A 23315-nucleotide genomic window follows, 5' to 3' on the forward strand; every position below is an offset into this window, starting at 1 on the left:
CCCAACTCTGTTCTTTCAACTTTGGAGTTTCTCAATTACAGTATAGATGAGATATGTTTGCTTAACTAGAGTAGTAGAGCAATAAAAAAAACTTTTGACTTGGTAAATTTATTATATTGACAACAGACGCGGATGGTGGTGATTGGTGACATTTTAACAACAAATGACACATAAAATATTTCTTTCACGTGTAGACTCATCAATTCAATCAACAACCAAATAAGATGAGAGACCAAATGCTTAAACGGTAGCTTTGTTCCAAACATGTTAATGTCATTAAACCAAATACTTCTCCACTAATCACTTATAGATACTTCATTTAACTGACTCTTACTATCCATCAAACACTTAGTCCTTATTTTTAATATATTTATCCCAAGTCATCTGCTGATCATGATGATCATCACCTCCTCATCCATAGATAGAGTCTTCTCTGGTGCACATGCTGAAGCTCCAGCACTGGCCCCTGATATTGATTTGTGCTGCTTCTCTCTCTTTGTCACCTTGAGCATCGTTGAATTCAAGTCTCTGCAGATCCATGTCAAGAGACTCAAGGTCTGGCTCATCAGCTTCTGCCAAGAACTGCTCAGCTTTCTCTTGAGGCATTGTTTTACTAGCCAATACCAATAAGTAACCATACTCAGATTCTTCAGCTGCGTCAGATGTTCCAGCAACAGCACCTTCGACAAGCTTCTTCCCCAATGGTGTGAATCCTCTCTGCCTCAACTCCTGAACAAGATGAGCTTTCTTCTTATCAATCACTATGATTTCTCCACTGATTACTCCGCCAATAAACTTGACCTTGTTTTCTAGTATCAGCAACTCATCGTCAAATTCTTCATCTGCATCAAAATGACCAGCAGGCTTGGCCTTGTTCGGAAATGGTGTGAATCCTCTCTGTCTCAACTCCTGACAAAGATCAGCTTTCTCCCTATTGTCCACAGTGATTTCCCCACTAACAAACCTCAATCTGTTTTCTAGTTTCAGTTTCTCAAGTTCCAACTTCTTTATCTGAATTCTCTGTATACATTTTTCACAAGACAGCTAATGTTATTAAGAAGACCAGAATAACTAAAACCTTTATAAACTGACTGAACCAAAAAAAAGTTATAAGATTTTTCTAACCCTTCTCAGCTCACAGTATTCAAGCTTGAGCTCTTCAAGGACTGCAACAAACAAGGTGGGATCAATTAGTAGTATATCATACAGAAGATACTGAACCATTTGGATCCTTAGAACAATAAGACTCGATTTGTTTATCAATTCAGACCTCAGAACCACCATTAAAATCAGCCTAGAAAAAAAAAAAAAAAACAAAAAACAAATATTTACCTGCACTGCAATTTGAAGGAGGATCCTCCAAGAGATCCTTGAGCTCCTTAAAAATCCTCATCGTTGCCATGCTTCGGACACGTCAGAAGGTAGAAATTAGGGTTCTCTACTTGGGAGAAACTGGAACTGAAAGAAGAATCTTTTTCGACCAGCCAAACTAAACGAGAGAGAGTCGAAAACAAAAATATTTGGACTCCTAACTGGTTTTGGGCCAGCTTACTGTGAGGTATTTTGGGCTCAAAACTTTTATCCATTCTTATAACTTTATAGGTGATGAATTTACTAACAAATCTTTGATGATTGTGTGACAGTAGTCTAAAAATATAACTAATAAGATTTTTTAAACTCTTGGAAGAATATTTTTTTTGTTTTCCTTCAAACTAGGTTATACGGTATAGGTCTGGACAAATAAACTGACCCGAAATACCCGAATATGACTCCGACCCGAAATAACTGAACCCGACCCGAACCGATTCTGTCTAAATAACCAACCGATTTTCGTTTTCAAATAACCACATGTATCGGGTATTACCCGACCCGAACCCGAGGAACCGAAAATACCTGTTTATTACCCGAGAACAATTATACACGATATCCCTAACATTATCACATATGATTTGCTTTCATCAAACCGTTTCACCAAATCTTTCTTTCTTTCTTTCTTTTTTCTTTCACTAGACAAGTATTATCAGTTTATCATTATCAGTTTCATTTGTTTAAGATTTTAAGTCATGCTTTTCTTTGTTGGGATGCTTAGACATGATATGTGGTTTGAATTGTTTTGCGAGACATGGTATACTCAGTTTCATTTGTTTAAGAGTTCATTGTTTTTTATTGAATTTGTTAGATTATACAACTGTTTGTACAGTTATATTTCAGGTTTTTCGGGTTTTGTAGGTACATTTCAGGTTTTTGTGGGTACTTTGGATACATTACAGGTTTCTTAAAGTCAATATCCAAATAATCCGAACCCAATAGGAACCGAATCTGACCCCAACCCGAAATTATATGAACACCTGTTCGGATCCTATATTAGTAAACCCGAAAAATCCAACCCCAAATTACCCGAACTTGAACCCGACCCGAACACCCAAATGCCCACGCCTAATACGGTATATAACTTATACCACACACTCACATAGCCTATTCATTTTAAAAACTTTTGTTTAAAAAGGCCCACATTTGATGTTAGATGTGCTAAAAAAAAAATAGAATCTGGTCCTAAAGTCCCATACGAATAAATGGATATGGTTGGGGTTTGATTACTCAATTTACTCAGTGTACAAACTACAAAGTGTCCTCAATTTTAATTTTGTGAGGTAAAAGAATCTTTAGACTCATCTTTGGTTTTAGTTTATTTACTAATATTTATCAGAAACTACTAAATTAAATTGATTATATTAATTAAATAACTTACAACAATATTTCTTTTCCTAAGGTTTATTATAATTCCGAACGAAACACATGTCTAATAACATATCTAGTGTTAGTGTGTTTGCAATAGTGATATGTTAGCATCTCTATATGGTTCCAACGATATAATACGATGAAATAAAAAGTGCTGCAAGTGAGGGAAGAAAACATAACCATTCGTAATTAATAAAATTGGCAAACATGGAGCAATCGCGACCGCATGGGGCTGTTAAGGCATCGAGTGGATAACATCAGTAGATAGAAAAACGCAAAAGGACCCACACAACACGTAACTTAGTGATGTGTTTACACAATTTATTCAGCTGATAGTCACATGCGGTCGCTGACTATATAACAAACCTATAGTCATAATAGTATTATTGCACATGCCTCTGATTTTGTATAGATATTAAAAATTTCCAATAATTGTTGGAACCAGCCAAAGCCAGAAATTGTCTACACCCTTACTCTCTCTCTAGCTCTCCATGATTACAGTTGCATCTGCCGCAACTCCCGTTTTAAGCAGATCAACTAAAAATCCCACAATCTGATGAAATCTTGTACAATCCTAATACGATATTCTCAAAGTATAGACAATTTCAGAAAAAAAAAATCTGATTTGTGACTTGGTTGTTCATTATTGATGTTTTGAGATTTGTAAACTAAGTTAGACATTAAAACAGTTGTTTTTATAAAACGCGTATTTTTGGGTAAAAAGTTCATGTTATAGCATATAATGCATGTACTATTCGGTAGTGAAGTTTTGAGAATAAGAATTCTGTTATGGCTCTGTTACCGACTTAAAAGTTTACTAAATACTCCATTAGTGTTTCTAAAACAAGTAAACAAACAAACATAAAACTTAGTCGGTTTTTTTTTTCATTTTAATAAAACTTGACATCATTGTTTTTGGCTCCGTTAGTTAGTTACTTGAATGGTGGAAAATCTCAAAAGTTATCGGATCGATGATTTTTTGACATCAGCCATTTGTCTACGCTTTTTACTAATACATTTCCAAGATAGTTTTACCATCGAAGAAGACTACTCCCACTAGCTAGCTTTGTTGTGACGAAACATATGGTATCAATGAAGAAAATTGTAATGTAAATTGCTTTATTTTATGGTATCAATAACATGTTTCAATAATTGTTAACAATCCTTACAAAATTTACCAATAGAAAACTATAGAATCCAAGTAAATATTAGTTCTATCTTCTTCAAGTAAACAAGATTGTGGGAAGAGTGAAGGAAGAAAGGGCACAAGTGCCGATACGAGATTAGAGAGCATCAATTAAGGAGGAAGTCGGTTTCAGTTCAGCAAGACAGACAGACAAAATCCATCAATGTGGTCCCATTACCATTACCTCTTTCTACGTGATTTCCTCTCTCTCTCTCTGTCCCAGTCGCGTTTAATCCCCTTTTCACTTTTTCTTGTATAAAGTCGTAGCATCTCGAGATAGTTTTCCTCAAATTCTTTGAACCCTTTCATTCTCTCTCTCCTCTGAAGCTCCTCTCTCACTCACTCTTCTTTGAGGAAGAAGAAAAAAGAGTAAAAATGGCGGTTCCTAAAGCCATTATTCTACCTATCTTGCTACTCATCTGTGGTGCTGCTCTTGGAGCTCCTGCTTATGAAGGTATATATGTAAAATCACATTCTCTCTGGTTTGCTTTGGTTTTGGGAAGATGGGTCTTCTCTGCTTAGCATTCTAAATCAAGATTTGGTGTTTTTGGATCAAAAAGATTCATTCTTTGTATGTAGATCTAAGATTTCTTTCTCTCTGTTTGCTTCTTCTTCAGGGTACCTTCGTAATGGAAACTTCGAAGAGTCACCAAAGAAAACCGACATGAAAAAAACAGTTCTCCTCGGCAAAACCGCTTTGCCCGAATGGGAAATCACCGGTTTCGTCGAGTACATCGCCGGTGGTCCTCAACCGGGAGGTATGTATTTCCCTGTTGCTCACGGTGTTCACGCCGTGAGGCTCGGAAACGAAGCCACGATCTCTCAGAACCTACAAGTCAAACCAGGTTCTCTCTACGCGCTCACGTTCGGTGCGTCGAGAACTTGTGCACAAGACGAGGTTCTTCGAGTCTCTGTGCCTCCTCAGTCCGGTGACTTGCCGCTTCAGACGCTTTACAACAGCTTCGGAGGTGACGTGTACGCTTGGGCCTTCGTTGCCAAGACTTCTCAAGTTACTGTGACTTTCCATAATCCTGGAGTTCAAGAAGACCCTGCTTGTGGTCCTTTGTTGGACGCTGTCGCCATCAAAGAGCTTGTTCATCCATTGTACATCAAAGGTAAGCTCTCCGGTTTGGTTCCAGTTCACTTTTCTAGGGTTTTTAGTTTCCGGTTTATTGGATAGCAGAGCCCGAAATCAGTTGAAAACCAATTAAAATTTTGATATGATTCAGATTGGCTTTTAAGTTAGATTCGGTTCAATCTTGCTACCGGTTCAGATTCAATTTGGTTCGGTTTGGTAATAACTCGGGGTTTTCGACAAGTGCAGGAAACTTGGTGAAGAACGGAGGGTTCGAAGAAGGTCCTCACCGACTCGTGAACTCTACACAAGGAGTCCTTCTCCCACCTAAACAAGAAGATCTCACATCACCTTTACCTGGTTGGATCATTGAGTCACTCAAGGCAGTGAAATTCATAGACTCCAAGTACTTCAATGTCCCCTTTGGTAAAGCTGCGATTGAGCTTGTTGCAGGCAAAGAAAGTGCCATTGCACAAGTCATTAGAACTTCACCTGGTCAAACCTACACCCTCTCCTTCGTCGTTGGAGATGCTAAGAATGACTGCCATGGATCAATGATGGTTGAAGCTTTTGCAGCCAGAGATACACTCAAAGTGCCACACACTTCCGTTGGTGGAGGTCATGTCAAGACTGCGAAGTTCAATTTCAAGGCGGTCGAGGCAAGAACTAGAATTACTTTCTTCAGTGGTTATTACCATACCAAGAAGACTGATATTGGATCTCTGTGCGGTCCTGTCATTGATCAGATTGTGGTTACTCATGTGGCTTAGATCGAGTTTACTCTTTTATCACGACTGCATCTTGTGTTCTTTGCTCCTTTTGGAATTAAGTGATAGCCTTCAAGTTAAAATGGATAATGATATATCCCATTATTGTAATATGAGATGTTTTGAGTTAAACCAAGAGTAATAGTTAATAACAAAAAATTAGTAGGTTGGAGCAAAAACTTGTTTTTGATCTTATAACATACTTTAAAGTGCAAGGATGAATAGTTATATTAGCTATTGAAGTATAAAACTTGGTCAATCACCGAAGTTGAAAATTTGAATTAAAGTTAATGTGAACTAAAGTGTAAAAATTGATTCACCAAAAAGGTGGAAGATATGAAGTAGTTGAAAAACTTTAGAAAATACTTTTAAAGTGGAACTAATTACAAGAAAAAACAAATCTAGTGGTTTCTTAAATTGAATTTGGAACCTCAGTTTGGGTCTTTTAGTTAACAAAATAACTATGGTCATATTTTGTTTAGTAAAAGGATAAAAACCATTTTTGTAACCAACACCTAATAATAGAATCTGAGACTTCTTTGAAGTTTGAACCAAACAAATCTATTGGTTTCCTTAAATTGAATTTGGAACCTAATATTGGGACTTAATTCAGATAAATCTATGGTCAGATTTTCTTTAGTAAAAGGATAAAACCCATTTTTTAATGAACACTTAACTATAGAATCTGAGACTTCTTTGAAGTTTGAACCATATAGTCTAAGCAAATGTATCCATACACAAAGAACGTTCTCTTTAGATAGAAAAGCCAGCGAGGGCTCCATATATTAATAACTTAATTTGCATTATAGAAACAAAATATGAAAGTACTCTTGATCCAATTATTTATGTGAAACTATTACAGACAACGGTCTCTCGAACAAAATATGAGAAAACAAAACACAAGAACTAGAAACAAACAAACAAAAAGGAAGAAGGAAGAAGAAAGAAGAGAAGATGCAACTCGTTTATAAACTAAGTAAGTCCTAGGAAGATGATGAGGATCGTCCACGCAAATACCTCCACGGTCCGGTTCCCGTTGCGATCCTGCATAAAATTCAACAGCAACCGAGTCAAAAGACTGATTCTACTATAATGGGCTATATAGTAAAGGCCCGTTAAGGACCCAATTCAAATACCTGGCAATCCCAGTGATAGCTCGGAGAGCCATATAGACGGTAAGAGCTATCCATATTCCTATAAAACCATGGGTCATTGCCATATATATTACTGCTGCAATGCTTATGGCCGCCACTCCTACCTGATATGTCAGAATTAACAAATAATAAGAAAAGAGTCAAATTTCAAGAAAATGTGAAATGAACACGTGGTCATTAAGCATTGCAGATGTAAGCAAAGAAGGTGTGTGCGTACCATGGAGTATGCAGTGTAAGCAAAATCAGATGCTCCAAAATTGACTCCATCCAATACAAAGGCGAGTGAGTTTATTGGCTGTGTTGCTGCTATAAACTGCATATATATATATATATATATATATATATATAACATCTTATTAGTTATAGTCTTTTTAAAATGTTTTTTTTTGTATAATAGTATAGTTATTGTTTAATGTTATTATTAGTACCGGGATTCCAATGGCCATGAGGTGAATAACAGCAGGATCCTTGGAGAATATTCCGGCACCAAAGTAGAGACCCAATCCGACGAAAACGGACAGTCCAAATCCCAACACAAAACCCATCTGCACACCAATTTCATTCATTTTTGGTTTTAGTCACACAATTATTTCATTGTTTAAAGAGAGGTTTTATATAATGTGATTTGAACCGAACCTGTAGAACACGGGATGCAACAGCCGACACTTTGGTATAGTCTTTCTCAGCAAACGAACAAGCCAGAATCGCCTATAAGATTAAAGACACATCAAATGATCATTTCCATATACAACTTGATCAACCGTATTAATTATATACAGTATACGAGGGTTACAAATTAAAGATGAGATTAATTTAGTAAAAGGATTTTACCTGACCCGCAACGGCAAGACCATCATTGAGAAGAGAAGAAGTTAGCCAGACTTGTAAGCAAATCTGAAAAGCTGCCATTGGTGTCGCACCGAGTCGAGCCGCCATTGCTGCTGCTAAGGTCTGACAAAACGTCACAGCTATGGTCCTCGCCAGCAATAATAGCCCTTTCATTTTTTAATATTACTTGTTAGATCACATCAACATTTCTGTACTTTGCAAGGACATCGGACTATATTTAAAATATTCAGTCTTTTTAAATACAGACCTTATTTAATTGAAATTCTAGTACTACATAGATTTGTTATTTATTTTTTCTTTCACCCAAAAATATATTAAAAAAAGTTTTTTTTTGATTCTGTGCAGTAGCTAGCACCTACGACGGATCTTGTGCTTTGATAACTGCAAGAAAAACAACTTTTAATGAATATGCATCCACACGTACCATTTTTAAGGAACCTTCCAAACTGCAAATCCCCGAAGTTTGGTGGCATCAAGTTAACTTCCTTTGCGAGGAAGATGAACAAAATTAGAGTCATAAAGTACCTTCACGTACACAAAAGAAAAAACAAACATTAGTTTTAGTTTCGTAAGTCTTTTTTTTAAATAAAAAAGTTCATAAGTCTACATTTAGTTGTGAAAAAAAAAAGATATGAGCCTAGCAATTATCAGTAATGATCAATTCTGCATGTGTGAAAAAAAGTTGAGTGATTTTTCTTACTGAGAAATGACATGGGCAATGGCTGCACCGCTGGTCCCGAGACGAAGCACAAAAATGAAGATTGGGTCGAGGACGATGTTGATGAGATTTGCCACGACTGTTTCATGCATCAAGACAAATATTATAGCAGATAGAGTGACGATCTGGTAATATATCAAATTATAAGAATAGAGTGGTTAATATATTTTACCAGTGGCAAAGAGAGGAGTTTTGGTATCCTTGAAGCCACGAAAGACGCCTTGCATAGCAAGAGATAGAAGCAATGCAGGAGCTCCTAAAGCTCGTATGCTCAAGTACTTGTGCGCTGGTGATAACATTGGCGAATCCTGTTATCAAAAAGTCAACTCAAATTAGTCAATTATTTTGGTTCTAATCCAAGATTATGTGCATGCATGTCAATGTATATTTCTTTTAACTCACTGATTTCACTCCCATGAAGCCTAGAAGCAACTTGGAACTGAAAATCAAGAAAATAGCTTGGGCAAGGCCGAGGATTAACCCCAAGATCATGGCTGTTGATGCTGTTCGTATAGTCCTCTTCCCTTTTTTATTCCCTTTGTTTTCGCTGTTTGACTTTGTATCCGATGCTACTAATTCACAACAAAAACAACAACAACAACAACAAAAACACAAATTCAAACTAATGAGTTACCACCTTGGATGCAATTGTTTGAAAAGCTATAATTTATGTGTTGGTTTTTATAGGTTTTGATAAAGCACTGTTTAGAATTACAATTTTTTCCCCCTTTTTCCAAATTTTATACTCATACACCAAACATAAACATATACACAGTCTGTTTACGTTTGACGTAGTTTGTAGAAATAAAACATAAAATTCCGTTTTGGATACGAAGAATATATGGTTTCATTTATTTTTATTTTTTTGACAACAAAGGTTAGAAATATGGTTTAATTTAAAAATGCCGACATAAACTGAACATGAATTAAAAAAAGAAAAAAAATAATAATAACCAATTCCAAACTTTTATAAAGTTCTGATCAATGTTGAGTGAGATAGTATGATTTGGGGAATTTACCAGGTGGTTGCTGTGGCTGGTTGGGAGTGTTACTTGTAGGTGAAGAAAGGCCCTTTTCCAAGGAATCTTGAACAAGTATAGTTTCTGCATGAACAAGATTGGCTTTGTTTGCTTCTTCTTTCATCTTCTCCATCGTGTCTTCCTCTGCCACAAACGAAGTTGTGATGCTCACAAGTGGGAATACCGTTATTCTAGAAGCTTGATTGAATATGGCAATGGATACTCCGACCGCCGCTAGCTGAACCGCTCCCAAACGCCCGATAAAAGCGGTATCAATTAGAGAGGCGACTGGATCAGAAGCCAAAGCCAAAGCTGCTGGAAACGCCATGCCTAGGATCTCTCGCCCGATTGTATCCAGACTGAATACATGTCTGAGCAGTTTCATATGAATTATTAAGTGTTATCAGGATGAAACACCTCTTATAAAATATTCGTCACCATGATCATAAATACATAAACACGCACCTTAAATCTGTGAAGACAACCAGAATTGGGATTGGCTTGCTCACGCTGGTTGGAATTGTAGCAAGATCACCATTTTCCGTCATCGATATTTTATTCTTGCGTAACTGCCTCTGTAATTAATTGCTTGAGTCTGAAAATATCATTTAAGTGTTTCGAAGAATCGGAGAAGCAAAGGGAACGTTTATAGTAGATTCCATGTACAAATGTATTTGTATTTATAGACACGTAATGAGCATGCATATCTTTGCTTATTTAATAAAGGAAAAAATATATATTTCTTTCTTTTTTCTTTTATTTCATATGTTTGTTGAAGAAAACAAAGGTTTCCTTCCCTAACATCTTTTGGTTTGCTTTTTATTTCCGTCTAAACTAAAGACACCAACAATAATATGAATTTCCTCTTTTTACTGAAGGAAAAATAGGTAGGCATAAACATCGTAATGTGCTTCTATTAATTTCAAAATCCCATTATAACTTATTAGCTTGTCCTTGTTAATTATAATAACTTCTAAGGTTTGTTTAATTAATAGGAAAACTATGGTATTCGTGAACTTTAACAAAAATTATAGTACTGAAGCTGACTGTGAAAGAGAAAGAGTCTTCTATTTTTCTATTGAGTAAATAATTTTTGTTGTCATGAAAGTTTTCTTACTTGTATTCATCATAGTGGGAACGAGTTTATTTTCTTCTAAACTCCTCATTTATTTTTTGATATCTTCCACTTAAAAAAGTGAATCTTTTTGAGTAATTGAAATTCACTAGTTGCCAAAAATTTGTTATTTTATCATTAAATAACATCTAATTTAATAATTCAAAAGCTTCTTTTTCTTCGGCAGTTATAAAGACTTTTTCAAGTTTTTTTGTTATGTTAAATCAAAATTCTGTGTTAATATTGTATATAATGGAATTGAAATAGTTTTCTGTTTTGATAATATGATTTCAATATTACTATAAATATAGTTTATCATTATGATGAATAATTAATTTGTAAGTTTTCTTTAAGCACATCTGAATTTTCGGTTCTTTCCATTTTAAATAAAAAATCACTTTCATTTTAGTTTACCATAAATAACTTTTTTTTTTGTCAAACAGTTTACGATAAATAACTAAAAGACAAAAATATCATTTATAATTTAGGCAGCGGCGTTAAAATATTCAGCGCCGTTTTACTTAGTACAACTAGAAAACAAAGGGAAGACAAAATTTATCAAGAATATAAAATTTTGATGAAAATACCGATATTCATAAATTATGTTAAGAAAGTAATGTTGTTTTAAAAAAGTAACATATACTACGGAAATTATTCCTTCCATAGGACCTCGGTTCCAAGATTGGGACGTTGAAAAGAGTAAGTTATATAAGTTGTAACATTACTTAAACACATGCATGTTTGTGGAGCATTGTTAAAAGACTTGCATAACGGTGTTTTCTTTTTTAGGGAGGGAGAGAGGGTGAGAGGCCGTTTAGTTTTATCACGATTCAAAGTACCTAAGATTAAATTGGTGTACCTAGTGTAAAAATCTTTTTTTTTTTTGTATTATTTGTGTCATGGTCATTATAGCAAACTGTAATTAACTTTCTATTATGATTTATGAACACCCTTAGAAAGATAATATTAGCTAAAGGAAGGCGACAGTCGGAAAACAATAACATAAAAGATGGCTACACAGACCAACACAGGTGAGTTGTATATAGTGCGTGTCGTGTATGTAATTGTTTGTTCCGCAAGATAAGGCCATCTTTTCCAAGCTATCGATTTCTATTTCACTACCAACATTGCCACTTCCCCCATTCATAACAGTATATAATACATATTACTTAGTTATCGTAGAGCTAAAACCCGTTTTATAAACTATGTGATTAATGACGAAATTAAATTCATAACATGAAATTTTATAATTTTACTGTTGTTTAGCTTGCTTTTTTGTTTCCAAATAAAATTATCCCAAAACTAATTTAAAATCTTTAGATCAGTACATAAGTATATTAAAGGTGAAAAATTGATTATGTAATATATGTGGTAGGAATCTGTAGTGTTTATACCAGCTTTTTATGTTTCTAATAAATAAAAGAAATAATATTTCTATATGTAAATTGGAATGATTACTTAAAATATTTAAGAAGTAATCAAATATCAAACTAATAATATACTGGTATTGTCTTCTTATAAAAAGACTCAAAATGAGGATGAAGATTGATTAATAGGAAACTGAAAGATAATATGTAAGAACTAAAAAAATTGGGAAAATTAATTAAGAAAAAAAAGATAATTTTGGTACATGGAAAAACTAAATTCTGTTCAATTATATCTGAAATGAAAATTATGTTTTAGCCTCTCTATAAACTTAACAACTAATATTTTGTTATATTCTTTCCCTCGGTTCATATATAATACAACCATACACACTACCTACATACACAAAGAACTGTCCTGCATGTTTGTTGATATATCCTTGTAGGATGGAGAATATATATGCAATTACTAAAAAAAATCGCAGAACTTATGAGATATATGGAGAAAATATCTTACCTTTTACGTAGCCAACGCTTATATAAGTAGTCACGTGAACTTGAGATGAGTAATAGTCAGTCAGTGAGTATCTAGGAGTGTTTAGAGAACTTATAGGCGTGAGTAGTAGTCAGTCAGTGAGTATCTAGGAGTGTTTAGAGAACATATAGGCGTGTGCCAGTACTTGGCTTCAATTTAATGAGTGTGTGCCAACACTTGGCTCCAATTTATACACACACTCCATTAATATTTATTTTTGTCCATATGTTCTCCAAACTTTGCTTTTATATATAATGCAATGGATATCCTGCCTTTTCTTTTACTTTATATTAACTTTTGTTAAAAGTTGGGAATTTACTTGTGGAAATTGCGGAAACTGCAAATATATGTCAGTTACAACGTTCTTGTATATAAGACAACAATATGCGTAATCTTCTTCTTTTTTTTTTCTTTTTTTTTTCGTTCTTTTTTTACGAATTGTTGAGTATATGTAATATGTTGAATATGTTGTGTGAACATAATTTTCAGGTTAAAAATGAACCAACATAATTTTCAGTAATGAGTATGTCTTTATATCTTGCTTTAAATCGTTTTCTCATAATCGAAATATGAATGATGAATCGAAACTATAACACGATACACAGCTCATTTCATTACAAAACAAAAAAATGTATGTACAATGCATCTAAATTTTCAGAATTGCAAATATATGTTAAAACGTTAATTTTACAATACGACATAGTTTGTCGGCTTCGTCTAAGCTTCACTCTTTCGTCTCTCAGACGTTGCTTATATTTAGGGATAATCTAATTAGTAAATTTTCATTAATTAATTATTTGGTTAATTGATTAGTCAGTTCCTTGCTCAAATCCAGTAAAACACTTGTAACTTATTCGATTTGTGTCTGAAACCAAAATGATTCGATGAACGAGAAACTTATGAGAGACGTGACGTAGTGGCTGAAGTCACATTCAACGTAACAGTCACAATCAACGTAACAGTTTTATACAACAAATGTGGGCTACGTAGGATTCCCAATTAAATTGTAACAAATATTAATTAACTTACCCTTCATTTTTTTTTGTTTTCTCATTCTTTTTATAAAAGTAATATTTTTTTTTTTGTTCCTTTCTATTGTTATGCGCCTTCACCTTACCTAATTTATCCATCACGATACCCATTGAACTACATTTGATACCTCACGTTTCTTATCATCTCCTTTCATAAGCTATCCGCTGTTTAATTAATCATTACCATCTAAAAACTTAAATGCATGTTAATCATATCATTCGCATCTCCAACATAATTGTCAGAGGATATGCAAATGGATTCGTGGATGAAATTGTTAGATATTATTTTCTGATTAAGTTAACGTTTAGTTATACGTAGTGCGCACTCTAATTTCAAAAGATGCAATTATTTGACAACACACACAATTCATTCTATAAAGAGTACATAAAAAGTACAAGTGTACCATGACTCAAAATATTTCATAGAAAAACACTTGACGTTTAGTTCAAAAAAAAAAAAAGAAAAACACTTGACGTCTCTCGGAAATGATTTAATTACAAAGACATCAACACTTGAGAATGACTCCATTATGTCTACACGCACATCGGGCACGAGCCACTATTTTTATATTGTCTGGTAGCTTTATTAGTGTCATTTAAAAAACTATTATATATCAATTTTTGTATATACAATCCGCATTTAGATAAATTCTGTGGCTTCGTAAAGAGGAGGGTAGGATGTCCAAGTTTGTAAGAAAACCAATCTTGGATAGTCACATCATTCAAATAATAATAAAAATCAACTATTGGGTGGATTTGAAGAGCGGAGCCAATGAGGTGGGATTGTGGGAAGAACTTTATACACCTAGATCCGCAATTGGGTCTATCGTTTTTATAGATGAATTGATTAATTGGTAACATGAAACTATGAGCTATGGGCTATGGGCTTAGGAGAACCAAATCTTTAAACGCATTAAAGCTTTGGAATTCTCTTGTTTCACTCGAAGATTTTTATTTCCCTCAACCCACTATAAGAAAAGCTGGGGGCGTTACTGTGCACTGACTGCCACGTTCCTTCTCGTTATTGAAGTGTCAGATTGGATTGTTGGAGTTATGAAGGAGAAACGAGCTATTTCCCCCCAAGATCTATCATATCTCGCTCGATGGAGCCCGAACTTGAGACACAATCTATATAGCTATGTAAACTATGACCAATCTCTATGTCCCCCCAAATTAAAAGTTCTACACCTATATCCCCATGAAAATGAATTGCTTCGGTTTATCCGGTGAACCGCATACCAAACAATATAAACTCAAAATTAAACCAAACCAATTATGACCCGATCCCTACATAGTCACGACCCGATTTCTTACCCACAAATTCCCAATTTTCAAATATCACGAACCCTAAATCAACTTGACATTGTTCTTCTTCTGTCTTATTTTCTGGGTTCCCATTATCGAATTCGAGCTCCAGAATGAGCAATTTATCAACAAAGTCGACTGGAACTTCCAGTTCTCGTGCGAGAGGAAGAGTTTGCGGTGTTCCAAAGAGATGTTGGTGCGGGGAAGCTGTTGTGGCATTGATCTCGAAATCTGATCCGAATCATTACCGGAGATACTACCGTTGTAGTTTTGCTGCAATAAATAAGGTAAAAGTTTTGTTTTTTTCTTCTTGTTTCATGATTTTGGTTGGTTCTAATTAACGGGAAATTAGTAGCTTCGGAACAATGAACACACGTTCAAGTGGGTCGATGAAGCTTTGCTGAATGAGGTAGATGCATTGATCTCGAGGAATGCTGGACTTGAGCAACAGCTGAAAGAGCTTAGGACAGAGAGGTTGGAGTTTGATACTATGGTTTATGAGAAGATGGAGAAAGAGGTCTTGGAGAAGGTTGAAGATGGTTTAGGTGAAGCCAAATCATGGAATAAAAAGATGATGAGTGTTATATTGTTAGTCTGTATGGTCATGATTGGACTAAGCAAAGTAGTTGGTTGAAGATGGTGTATGGTCATGGTTGTAACCTTTTGTGTTAAGACATTTGTATTACAAACCTTTTGTGGTAAACATGAAGCTCCATTTGTTTCAAACATGAAGTTAAACATGAAGCTATGCTTTCATACAAAATAATACAAAAGAGATAGGGAGCAAAGAGATTAAATTCAATGTCATAAACGTTAAAATAGATCATACAAAAGAAACTAAGCGACCTAGGGAAAGACAAGAGTTTATGTGGTCGAAAAATACATTATAGGCAACCACAAAATTAGCACCCTAGTTAGAAGTAGCTACTTGATCATTCTTGAGTTAGTGAACCTTGACTTGGTTCAACTTGAGAAGGCTGTCGAGAAGGCTGGAAAAAAAATAGAAATTTAGTAAAACCATCAAAGTTAGAAATTTAAACCATCAAAGCAATAATGCATCATACCATGGCAAATTCAGCCTTATGGAACCTAGAGTTATGGTTAGCTTCCCCACAAATGCCACAATGCATTATTCTTTTCTTCTGTTTTGGTTGCTTCTTAGTAGGTGACTCATTCACACCCTTCTTCCTTTTCTTGTCAGCCTTGGTCTGGTTTTCTTCAGGTGGTTCTGCAAACACTTTATTCCCATTTGTGCGAGGCCAAAACGTTGCACTCCTTTGTGGAATTAGGCCTTCTTCATAATTTCTCCTCCATATAGCTGTTCGGAACCACTGACAGACGTAGTCTTCAGCCTTTGGCGTCTTCTGAATGATGAGACCATATGCATGCTCACATGGGATGCCACACATTTGCCACTTCTGACACGTACAAGTCATCTTCTTTAGACAGACACGGTGAGAGTCTCCACTGACTTTGACTTCAAATGTGCCATTTGTGCTTGTTGATACCTTAGCCGTAGATGCTAGTTTGTGCTCATCCGCAAGAAACATAACAACATATGGAGTACAGATCCCTGCAAACATTTGTGAAAAACATGAGTAGTATAAACAAAAAAAAATTACATAAGTAGGAGAATATATGTTTTACCTGTGTGAGAATGAGATAAGGCAGACCTCTTTGCAATTCGCACCATGGCCAGTCGTCTTATTGCCTCTAACATGGCAACAAAAGGCTTTTCTCTTGCCTTGTTGATGGAGCTGTTAAATGACTCAGTCGGGTTATTTTCGACATCTATGCAGTAATTACCAACCTTGTGGAATGCCCTACACCAACTCTTTGGATTTGTCCTCATTACATCACTGTAAACGCGAGAATCATAAGCAAATATCCTCTCCAAATGCCGCAAATACTCTGTCTCATTGTAGGACCATGCCAAATCCCATAGTAGTGGCTTCAATCGAGTCTTATTTCCATGAACCTTTTTCAAGTTACCGTAGATGTGTTGAACACACATTCGATGCTCTATCTTTGGTAACTCCTCAGAAACAGCCTTGATCAATCTCTGTGATAAAAGCATAAGTCAAGTTAAATAAGAGAAGCCAAAATAAAAGCATAAGTCAAGTTAAATAAGAGAAGCCAAAATAAAAAAGCATAAGTCAAGTTAACTTGCCTTTTGCCTATCGGACATAAGGATGAATCCATCACCATCGTTTAACCCAAAGTCTTCTTTCATCAACTTAGCAAACCATAGCCAATTGTCATAGTTCTCAACCTTGACAACTCCCCATGCTATTGGATATATACCATTGTTTGCATCCCTGCCTAAAGCTACCAATAGCTGACCCTTAATCTTATTCTTCAAAAAGCAACCATCAATTCCTATGATCGGCCTACAAGTCGCCATCCATGTTCTTCTAATGTTGTCAAAACAAACATAGAACCTGTTGAACATGTCCTTCCCTTCATCGTCCGTAATACACTCGACCTCTACATGTGAATTCGGGTTTGATGCCATAATCTCAGCTGCATAATCTCTTAATCTATGGAACTGCTCATCATACTCCCTCTCAATCCAATTTCTAGCATTCTTCCTAGCAGCTTGACACTGAGGCCTAATGATACTAATCTTCCAATCTCTCATTACGATTTCCTCAATCTTCCTAGGCATGAAGTACTCGGGATCATCTTTAATCTTATCAACAAACAACCTAGCTATATGAGGCACTGTTAACATCTCACACTCTCCATTTGGGATACAGCTATGCTTATCAACAAATTTATTGATCTTCCATACCCTATCATTTGACAGAATCGACGCATAAACCTTCCACTCACATTTAGATCCATCCTCATCATTAACACCAACGCATTTGTACCCTATTTTCGCTTTATCATACATGTACTGCTTCAGATTTCTCCCGGTTTTGAGAACATAATCGAGAACTGCCTCCTTGAATGCAACTCCATTAAAAAACGCCTGCTTATAGAACAACTCCCCATTCCCACGCCTCATATTCGTACGAGCTCTTGCTGGTCCGTCTTCATCATCGTCTTCACTCTCTGGGTACACATCGTGGCGGATTGGAGGTTCGTCGCTAAAATCCTCAACTAGCTGTTCGATGTGAAATTCGTCTCGATCTTCACCTTCTTCGTCGTAATCACCGCCGGGATATCTCTCAACTAACGACATCGTCTCTCAACTCGAAAGAACTCGAAATCGGAGTTTTTAGGGTTCTTCAAGTTTTGGGGACTTTTTCGATTTAGGGTTTTGTTGAGAGAAATTTGGGGATTTTCTCGATTTAGGGTTTTGTCGGGTAAAATCATGTTTAATCTGGTCAATTTTGGTTTAGGCTATTCGTTAGACGGTTAAGCAAATAGTAAACCGTCACATAACCAGGTCTAGGTGTAAATAGATATAGAACTTTTTTTTCATGGGGATATAGGTGTAGAACTTTTAATTTGGGGAGACATAGAGATTGGTCATAGTTTACATAGCTATATAGATTGTGTCTCAAGTTCGGGCTCCATCCAGCGAGATATGATAGATCTTGGGGGGAAATAGCTCGTTTTCCCGAGTTATGAACACAAAATGTGTCCGGCCGTTTGAAATCTACAGAAAAAGTGATTAAAAAAAAATTTATGTATAAATTATCCATATAGATTTCTTATACAAGTTTGTTTTTAGTTGTATGGAATTCCCATGCATATATTACTAGAAAAATATCCATATAGAACCTGAAAATGTTATGTGTAAGTAAGAGTCAAATAACAATATATAACTCTGAATACAAATTGCGTCCCCCTTTGAATACAACTCAAAATATGGACCGATCCGATATAATGACCTTATAAAATTTCGATTCTCCCCGAAAAAACTTTGACAATATTACATAAGTTAATCATGGATCTATTATTATGTTTTTCCTGCACTTTCCAATGCCCTTAGGCTTTGGATATAATCTCTGATTAAGATACCAATCTACATTTTACTTTTATCATCGTAATCTCGATGTGCAGCTCGTTGTAACCAAGGAGCAATAAACACTCGACCTTGTTATGGTACTTAGGGTTTATAATATTCCAGACAACTGGAAAGTCGGAAAGTATGCTCATCCGCAGTATTAGAGGCAATCCAGCTCTCGAGTGAAGCATATCATCCATCTCTCTTCCTGCCCCATACATAGCTTGGTTCTTTGTTCCTATGTATAGCTGAAACGTTGTCGACTCATCGCTCAGCGCATATAATTTAGGTCCCTTTAAAAACAAAAAAACAAAAAACAAAAAGAGATGCATGTAACTTAAGTTGACATTGAATAAATATATATATCTCTAAATTCATATATATATATAAGACTTACTTGCGCCTTTGCAAAGTTGAGTGGGCCAAAGAATAATTTGATAGATGGAGGATGAATGTGAAGGCCAAAGACATTAGACTTGTTATCTACTATGAGCTTGATAGAGCAATTGCAAGTGAGGAACTTAGTCGACGCTCCATGTGAATCCACACCTTCTTCTAACATGAACTGATTAAACCTTTCAATCTGTAAAAATACATACATTTTAGGTAGAGTATGCAAGCCAAAACTCAAGGTCATAAACAAAAATCCATCCATTAACAAAATTTGATACTAGCTTAGTACGTAGCTTATTAGGAGAAGATGCATATTACTCGAAAAGAAATGTTAGGATGAGGAGGCTGAGTAGCAATGTAGAAGACAAGCAATGCCACTCCTAAGCTAAACAAAAACCTCCAACCTATTTGCAAAACGATCCACCAACCCGAATTGGAGCTCCGCAATGGCACCAACATCTTCTCATCGTCCTCATACAAGAATTTGTTTTCAGAATTTCTCAAGACATCCGAGTGCCTCGGGAATTCATTGACGCCGGATAAGACCAATGGCGCTGAGTCAGAACGAGTCGACGATTGGAATTCGGATTCGGGGTCATTAATAACCGTTGAAGGTCTTTGGACGAAGTAGTTTGGGTAGAGGTCCTCTCTTTTCTCCATTCTATAAACTTGCCTGAGTATTTTTTTTTTTCCTTTTTGTTTTGTTTGGTTTTGGGATGTGATGAGAGAAATTATATATGATTTCATATATTACGAGAGAGAGATGAATTACATGATTGGTGTCGACTTCTGAAATGATTTATTGATGTGGAGTAAATTAAGCATTATAATAGCTAGCGTTCAATTATTAATTTCATGGTGGAGAAAATTATAATTACACAAGTCATGATGTGGGTTTGTTGTTCTTGTAATCCAATTCCCTTCACGCTTAAGTTTAGATAGGTAATGGCCACTTAACCAATCATTCAACCTAGGTAGCTCTATATTTATTTATTCCAAACCATATTTATTTTCCTAACTTTATCTTACTAATTACTTTCCTTTATATATTTAGTTTGGCTTCGAAATTCATTTATTTTTGTCCAATAATTGAAACGATTTGTAGAACCTCGGAGGCTCGGAAAGCTTTCATAAGCAAAATATTAATCCTCTTTTTGTGATGCTTTTGTGGCCGTTTCATAAGTGCTCTCTCAACACGAGGGAAAAAGACATTGTAGATGGTGTATGTTTCTTAACGGCTAGGTTCAGTAGCATTAAAAAAGGAATCAAACCGAATTAACTTTTCTTAACCGAAATTTAATTTTAGACCAAATTTGATATTATTATAAATAGAAATCAAATCTGCTACAACCGGAACGAACCGACTAATAGGTTAATTTTTATTAACTTTTGTCCATCACCACCGAACAAACCCAAACCTGAACCGAATAAAAAGATTTCCAACAAACCAAACCGAAGAAATCGGTTTCTCATTCAAATTTCTTCCCGACGAAACCAACAAACCCAAAAGGCCAAAACCTAGCCGAACCAAAAAAAAAAAAACTGAATAATCAGGCCTTAAAAGTTTTCTTTCTGCAGGCTTTCACATTGGCCCATAAACTCAATTCTATACGGAGACCTTAAGGTCCATCCATACTAGAACTCAACAGTATTCGCAAACGATTTTTCCTTCAATTATGGCGAACATTAAATTTAAGGGTTTTAGTCAAAACATCATTTTGTTATATCTGTTTCTTTAAGTATACGTTTTGAGTGTTTTTTCTCACATTTTTTTTTTGTTTTTGTAACGTAATTATTCCATTTTTGATTTATTCATATTTCACACCAATCGAAGTTAATAGAAGGTAAACGGAGATGAATATGCTCTATGACTCTATGTACTCAGTTGCATTGCTTACAATTTCTTAAGCAATATATTTATAGATTGTTTTTTTGGTCGGATTAACTTTAGTTTTAGGTAGAGAGAGGAATGATAATTAAGATAATGCTTTCTTATTACGAAACCGTGTTTTACACATCAAACTCAGATTTGTACAACAAAGAATTTGGAAAGAAAGAGAAAACTATACAAATGAACCAACTAATCACCTCACTGGCTGTGTGGGCCATTATTTTAAGTACTTCCTCAGCAAATAAAATCTCAATGAACCTTTCTATTCACATTTCATGTACTAATGGAACCATGCATGGTGATTGGTTCCTCCACCTATAGATATAAACTATGCATATCTCTCTCGTTTCCATGAACAATATTATTGTGAATAATAGACATATGCTGGGAAAATAAAGGGACAAGAAGAGAATAGACCACTTCTGTTTAAAAGAAGTTTTTTTGCCAAAAATAAAATAAAAATGAGACTCTAATAGAATAGAGTGGATCAACTTCATGTTCGTGCTCCGGGGTAGGGGAGAGTACGTAGCTCCAGTATCCGGTCGCGTGAAGATGTATTATGTATGTATATTAATGGTAAGGTTGACAACTGAGTGATGAAAAAACAAGTATATAAGAATGAATGAGGAGTGAGGAATGAGGAAGAGAGAGAGATATTGTCAATCGACTTGGAAATCAAGGAAGGGAAAAGAAGAGTTGTTATCAATGAGACCATCTAAATCCCAATCTCCGATTTTAGGGTTTTCTATTTCCCATGAACCATTCTCCATCTCCAACATATTCCCTACCTTGAAGCTTTCTGAGTGACAAAGATTTTTGCTATTGAAGCAAGGATCAAGGACTTGTAAGTTTAGGTTGTTGCTTGTACTACAAGCAATGCCATTGGTACTCTCCGGGGGAAGAAACCAATCACCTTCTACTGATACTCTCTTGCTAGTTGGATCAAGAATTGTGCTTCCATAATATCCTAAACCATTAACGTTGAACACATTCCCTGTGTTTATCATTTGGTGATATCGGTTGTCCGGCACTGATATCATCAAGGGATCATCAATCTGGTTTAAGCCCACACTATTAACCATTGGTGCAAAATTAAATGAGGAAGAAGAGTCCATACTCATGGTGTTCCCCACAATCATCATGTTTTCATCATGATGATATCCATCCATCATTGACGTTGAGTTGCCTCCCATGTCCACATGTTGTTGATCTCTTGGGTCCAAGGAATTACTATTACTATTGTTAGGTGATGATCCTGGTGAAGTATTGTTGTTGTTGTTGTTCTTAAGCCTCTTCTTCAATGTCGAGTTCCAAAAGTTTTTGATCTCGTTGTCTGTCCTACCTGGAAGCCGAGTAGCTATTTGAGACCACCTAATGATAAAATGTAAAAAGTTAATTATGCACAAAAATCATTTTAGTACCAAATCGTTTCAAATCTGATGAGACTCATTGTATATATAGAGTTACCTGTTACCAAGAATGGAATGCAAATGGAAGATGAGATCCTCTTCTTGAGGAGAAAAAGAGCCGCGTTTAAGATCAGGCCTCAAGTAATTGATCCAGCGAAGGCGACAACTTTTGCCACAACGTAAAAGACCAGCATTTCTAGCGATGTCACTCCAACATCCTTGTCCATTGGTCAACATGTATCTTATTAGTTTCTCGTCTTCATCAGGCGACCAAAGTCCTTTTCTTAGCTTCGGTTTGTTGGTATTACCACCACATGCATGATTTGGCTTGCCCTTGTCTCTGATCGTAGTGATGTCCGGTTTCCTCATCATCATTTTGGACTGGTGGAGCCTTTTTGAAGAAGCTTATACAGAGAGAGATAGAGAGATTTGGAATTTGGAGACTGTAAGAAGCAAAGAAAGATGGAGAGAGGATGATATGATTTGTGGGGATTGCTTTGGAATGATATGAATATGCGTAATGGATATGACAAAGAGAGAGACAGAGAGAGAAAGAGAGAAAGAGAGAGATAAAAAGTAGTGTTTGTTGGGATTGATGGGTAGAGTAGAGAGAGTCTATAATAGAGAGAGACATAGAGGAGAAGAAATGGGGATGTGAAGAAGAAGCAAGAGGTGGGTCGTCTTTTTTCTTTTTCTATGTTACAAAATGTAATAAAATAAAAGAAATGATCTTCGTTAAAAACATGATGATAGACTTGTGAGTGAAGAAAAATGTATCGAAAAAGACTGGTTTAGAGTCAAAGAC

The 23315-nt window shown here is 35.6% G+C and overlaps 7 protein-coding genes across 13 annotated transcripts; 2 read left to right on the top strand and 5 right to left on the bottom strand.

Moving 5' to 3' along the window:
- Positions 1–164: 164 nt before the first annotated feature.
- Positions 165–1560, bottom strand: LOC104741745 (DNA topoisomerase 2). Its single transcript, XM_010462692.3, has 3 exons — positions 1333–1560; positions 1126–1166; positions 165–1020 (listed from the first exon to the last, which is right to left on the bottom strand). The coding sequence occupies exons 1-3, from the start codon at positions 1400–1402 to the stop codon at positions 412–414; spliced, it is 720 nt and encodes a 239-aa protein (XP_010460994.2). The 5' UTR covers positions 1403–1560; the 3' UTR covers positions 165–411.
- Positions 1561–3995: 2435 nt separating this feature from the next.
- Positions 3996–5946, top strand: LOC104741840 (protein TEEBE). Its single transcript, XM_010462794.3, has 3 exons — positions 3996–4379; positions 4543–5040; positions 5250–5946. The coding sequence occupies exons 1-3, from the start codon at positions 4301–4303 to the stop codon at positions 5768–5770; spliced, it is 1098 nt and encodes a 365-aa protein (XP_010461096.1). The 5' UTR covers positions 3996–4300; the 3' UTR covers positions 5771–5946.
- Positions 5947–6519: 573 nt separating this feature from the next.
- Positions 6520–12743, bottom strand: LOC104741933 (protein DETOXIFICATION 43-like). Of its 7 annotated transcripts, none has more exons than XM_087451093.1 (13): positions 12503–12743; positions 9973–10082; positions 9508–9878; positions 8891–9057; positions 8661–8796; positions 8471–8567; positions 8195–8295; positions 7753–7916; positions 7558–7629; positions 7350–7466; positions 7139–7234; positions 6904–7025; positions 6520–6811 (listed from the first exon to the last, which is right to left on the bottom strand). In XM_087451093.1, exons 2-13 carry the CDS (start codon positions 10053–10055, stop codon positions 6751–6753), a joined length of 1587 nt encoding a protein of 528 aa, XP_087307219.1. In that variant the 5' UTR covers positions 10056–10082; positions 12503–12743; the 3' UTR covers positions 6520–6750. The 7 variants fall into 7 exon arrangements, with proteins under 7 accessions (XP_087307219.1, XP_010461348.1, XP_087307217.1 ...); XM_010463046.3 differs by having other exon boundaries at positions 8891–9060; XM_087451091.1 differs by having other exon boundaries at positions 9973–10095.
- Positions 12744–14951: 2208 nt separating this feature from the next.
- On the top strand, positions 14952–15490 carry LOC104703835 (uncharacterized protein At4g04775-like). Its single transcript, XM_010419924.2, has 2 exons — positions 14952–15143; positions 15212–15490. Exons 1-2 carry the CDS (start codon positions 14970–14972, stop codon positions 15488–15490), a joined length of 453 nt encoding a protein of 150 aa, XP_010418226.1. The 5' UTR covers positions 14952–14969.
- Positions 15491–15788: 298 nt separating this feature from the next.
- On the bottom strand, positions 15789–18046 carry LOC104703845 (uncharacterized). Its single transcript, XM_087463630.1, has 4 exons — positions 17027–18046; positions 16504–16918; positions 15921–16429; positions 15789–15845 (listed from the first exon to the last, which is right to left on the bottom strand). Exons 1-4 carry the CDS (start codon positions 18044–18046, stop codon positions 15789–15791), a joined length of 2001 nt encoding a protein of 666 aa, XP_087319756.1.
- Positions 18047–18563: 517 nt separating this feature from the next.
- On the bottom strand, positions 18564–20006 carry LOC104742201 (uncharacterized). Its single transcript, XM_010463205.3, has 3 exons — positions 19529–20006; positions 19215–19400; positions 18564–19110 (listed from the first exon to the last, which is right to left on the bottom strand). Exons 1-3 carry the CDS (start codon positions 19955–19957, stop codon positions 18823–18825), a joined length of 903 nt encoding a protein of 300 aa, XP_010461507.1. The 5' UTR covers positions 19958–20006; the 3' UTR covers positions 18564–18822.
- Positions 20007–21180: 1174 nt separating this feature from the next.
- LOC104742285 (transcription factor MYB83-like) lies at positions 21181–23192 on the bottom strand. Its single transcript, XM_010463311.2, has 2 exons — positions 22569–23192; positions 21181–22472 (listed from the first exon to the last, which is right to left on the bottom strand). Exons 1-2 carry the CDS (start codon positions 22883–22885, stop codon positions 21761–21763), a joined length of 1029 nt encoding a protein of 342 aa, XP_010461613.2. The 5' UTR covers positions 22886–23192; the 3' UTR covers positions 21181–21760.
- Between the last annotated feature and the right edge of the window lie 123 nt (positions 23193–23315).

This window comes from Camelina sativa, chromosome 1, assembly GCF_030686135.1.
Source record: "Camelina sativa cultivar CO46 ecotype springtype chromosome 1, ASM3068613v1".
NCBI classification, from domain to species: domain Eukaryota; kingdom Viridiplantae; phylum Streptophyta; class Magnoliopsida; order Brassicales; family Brassicaceae; genus Camelina; species Camelina sativa.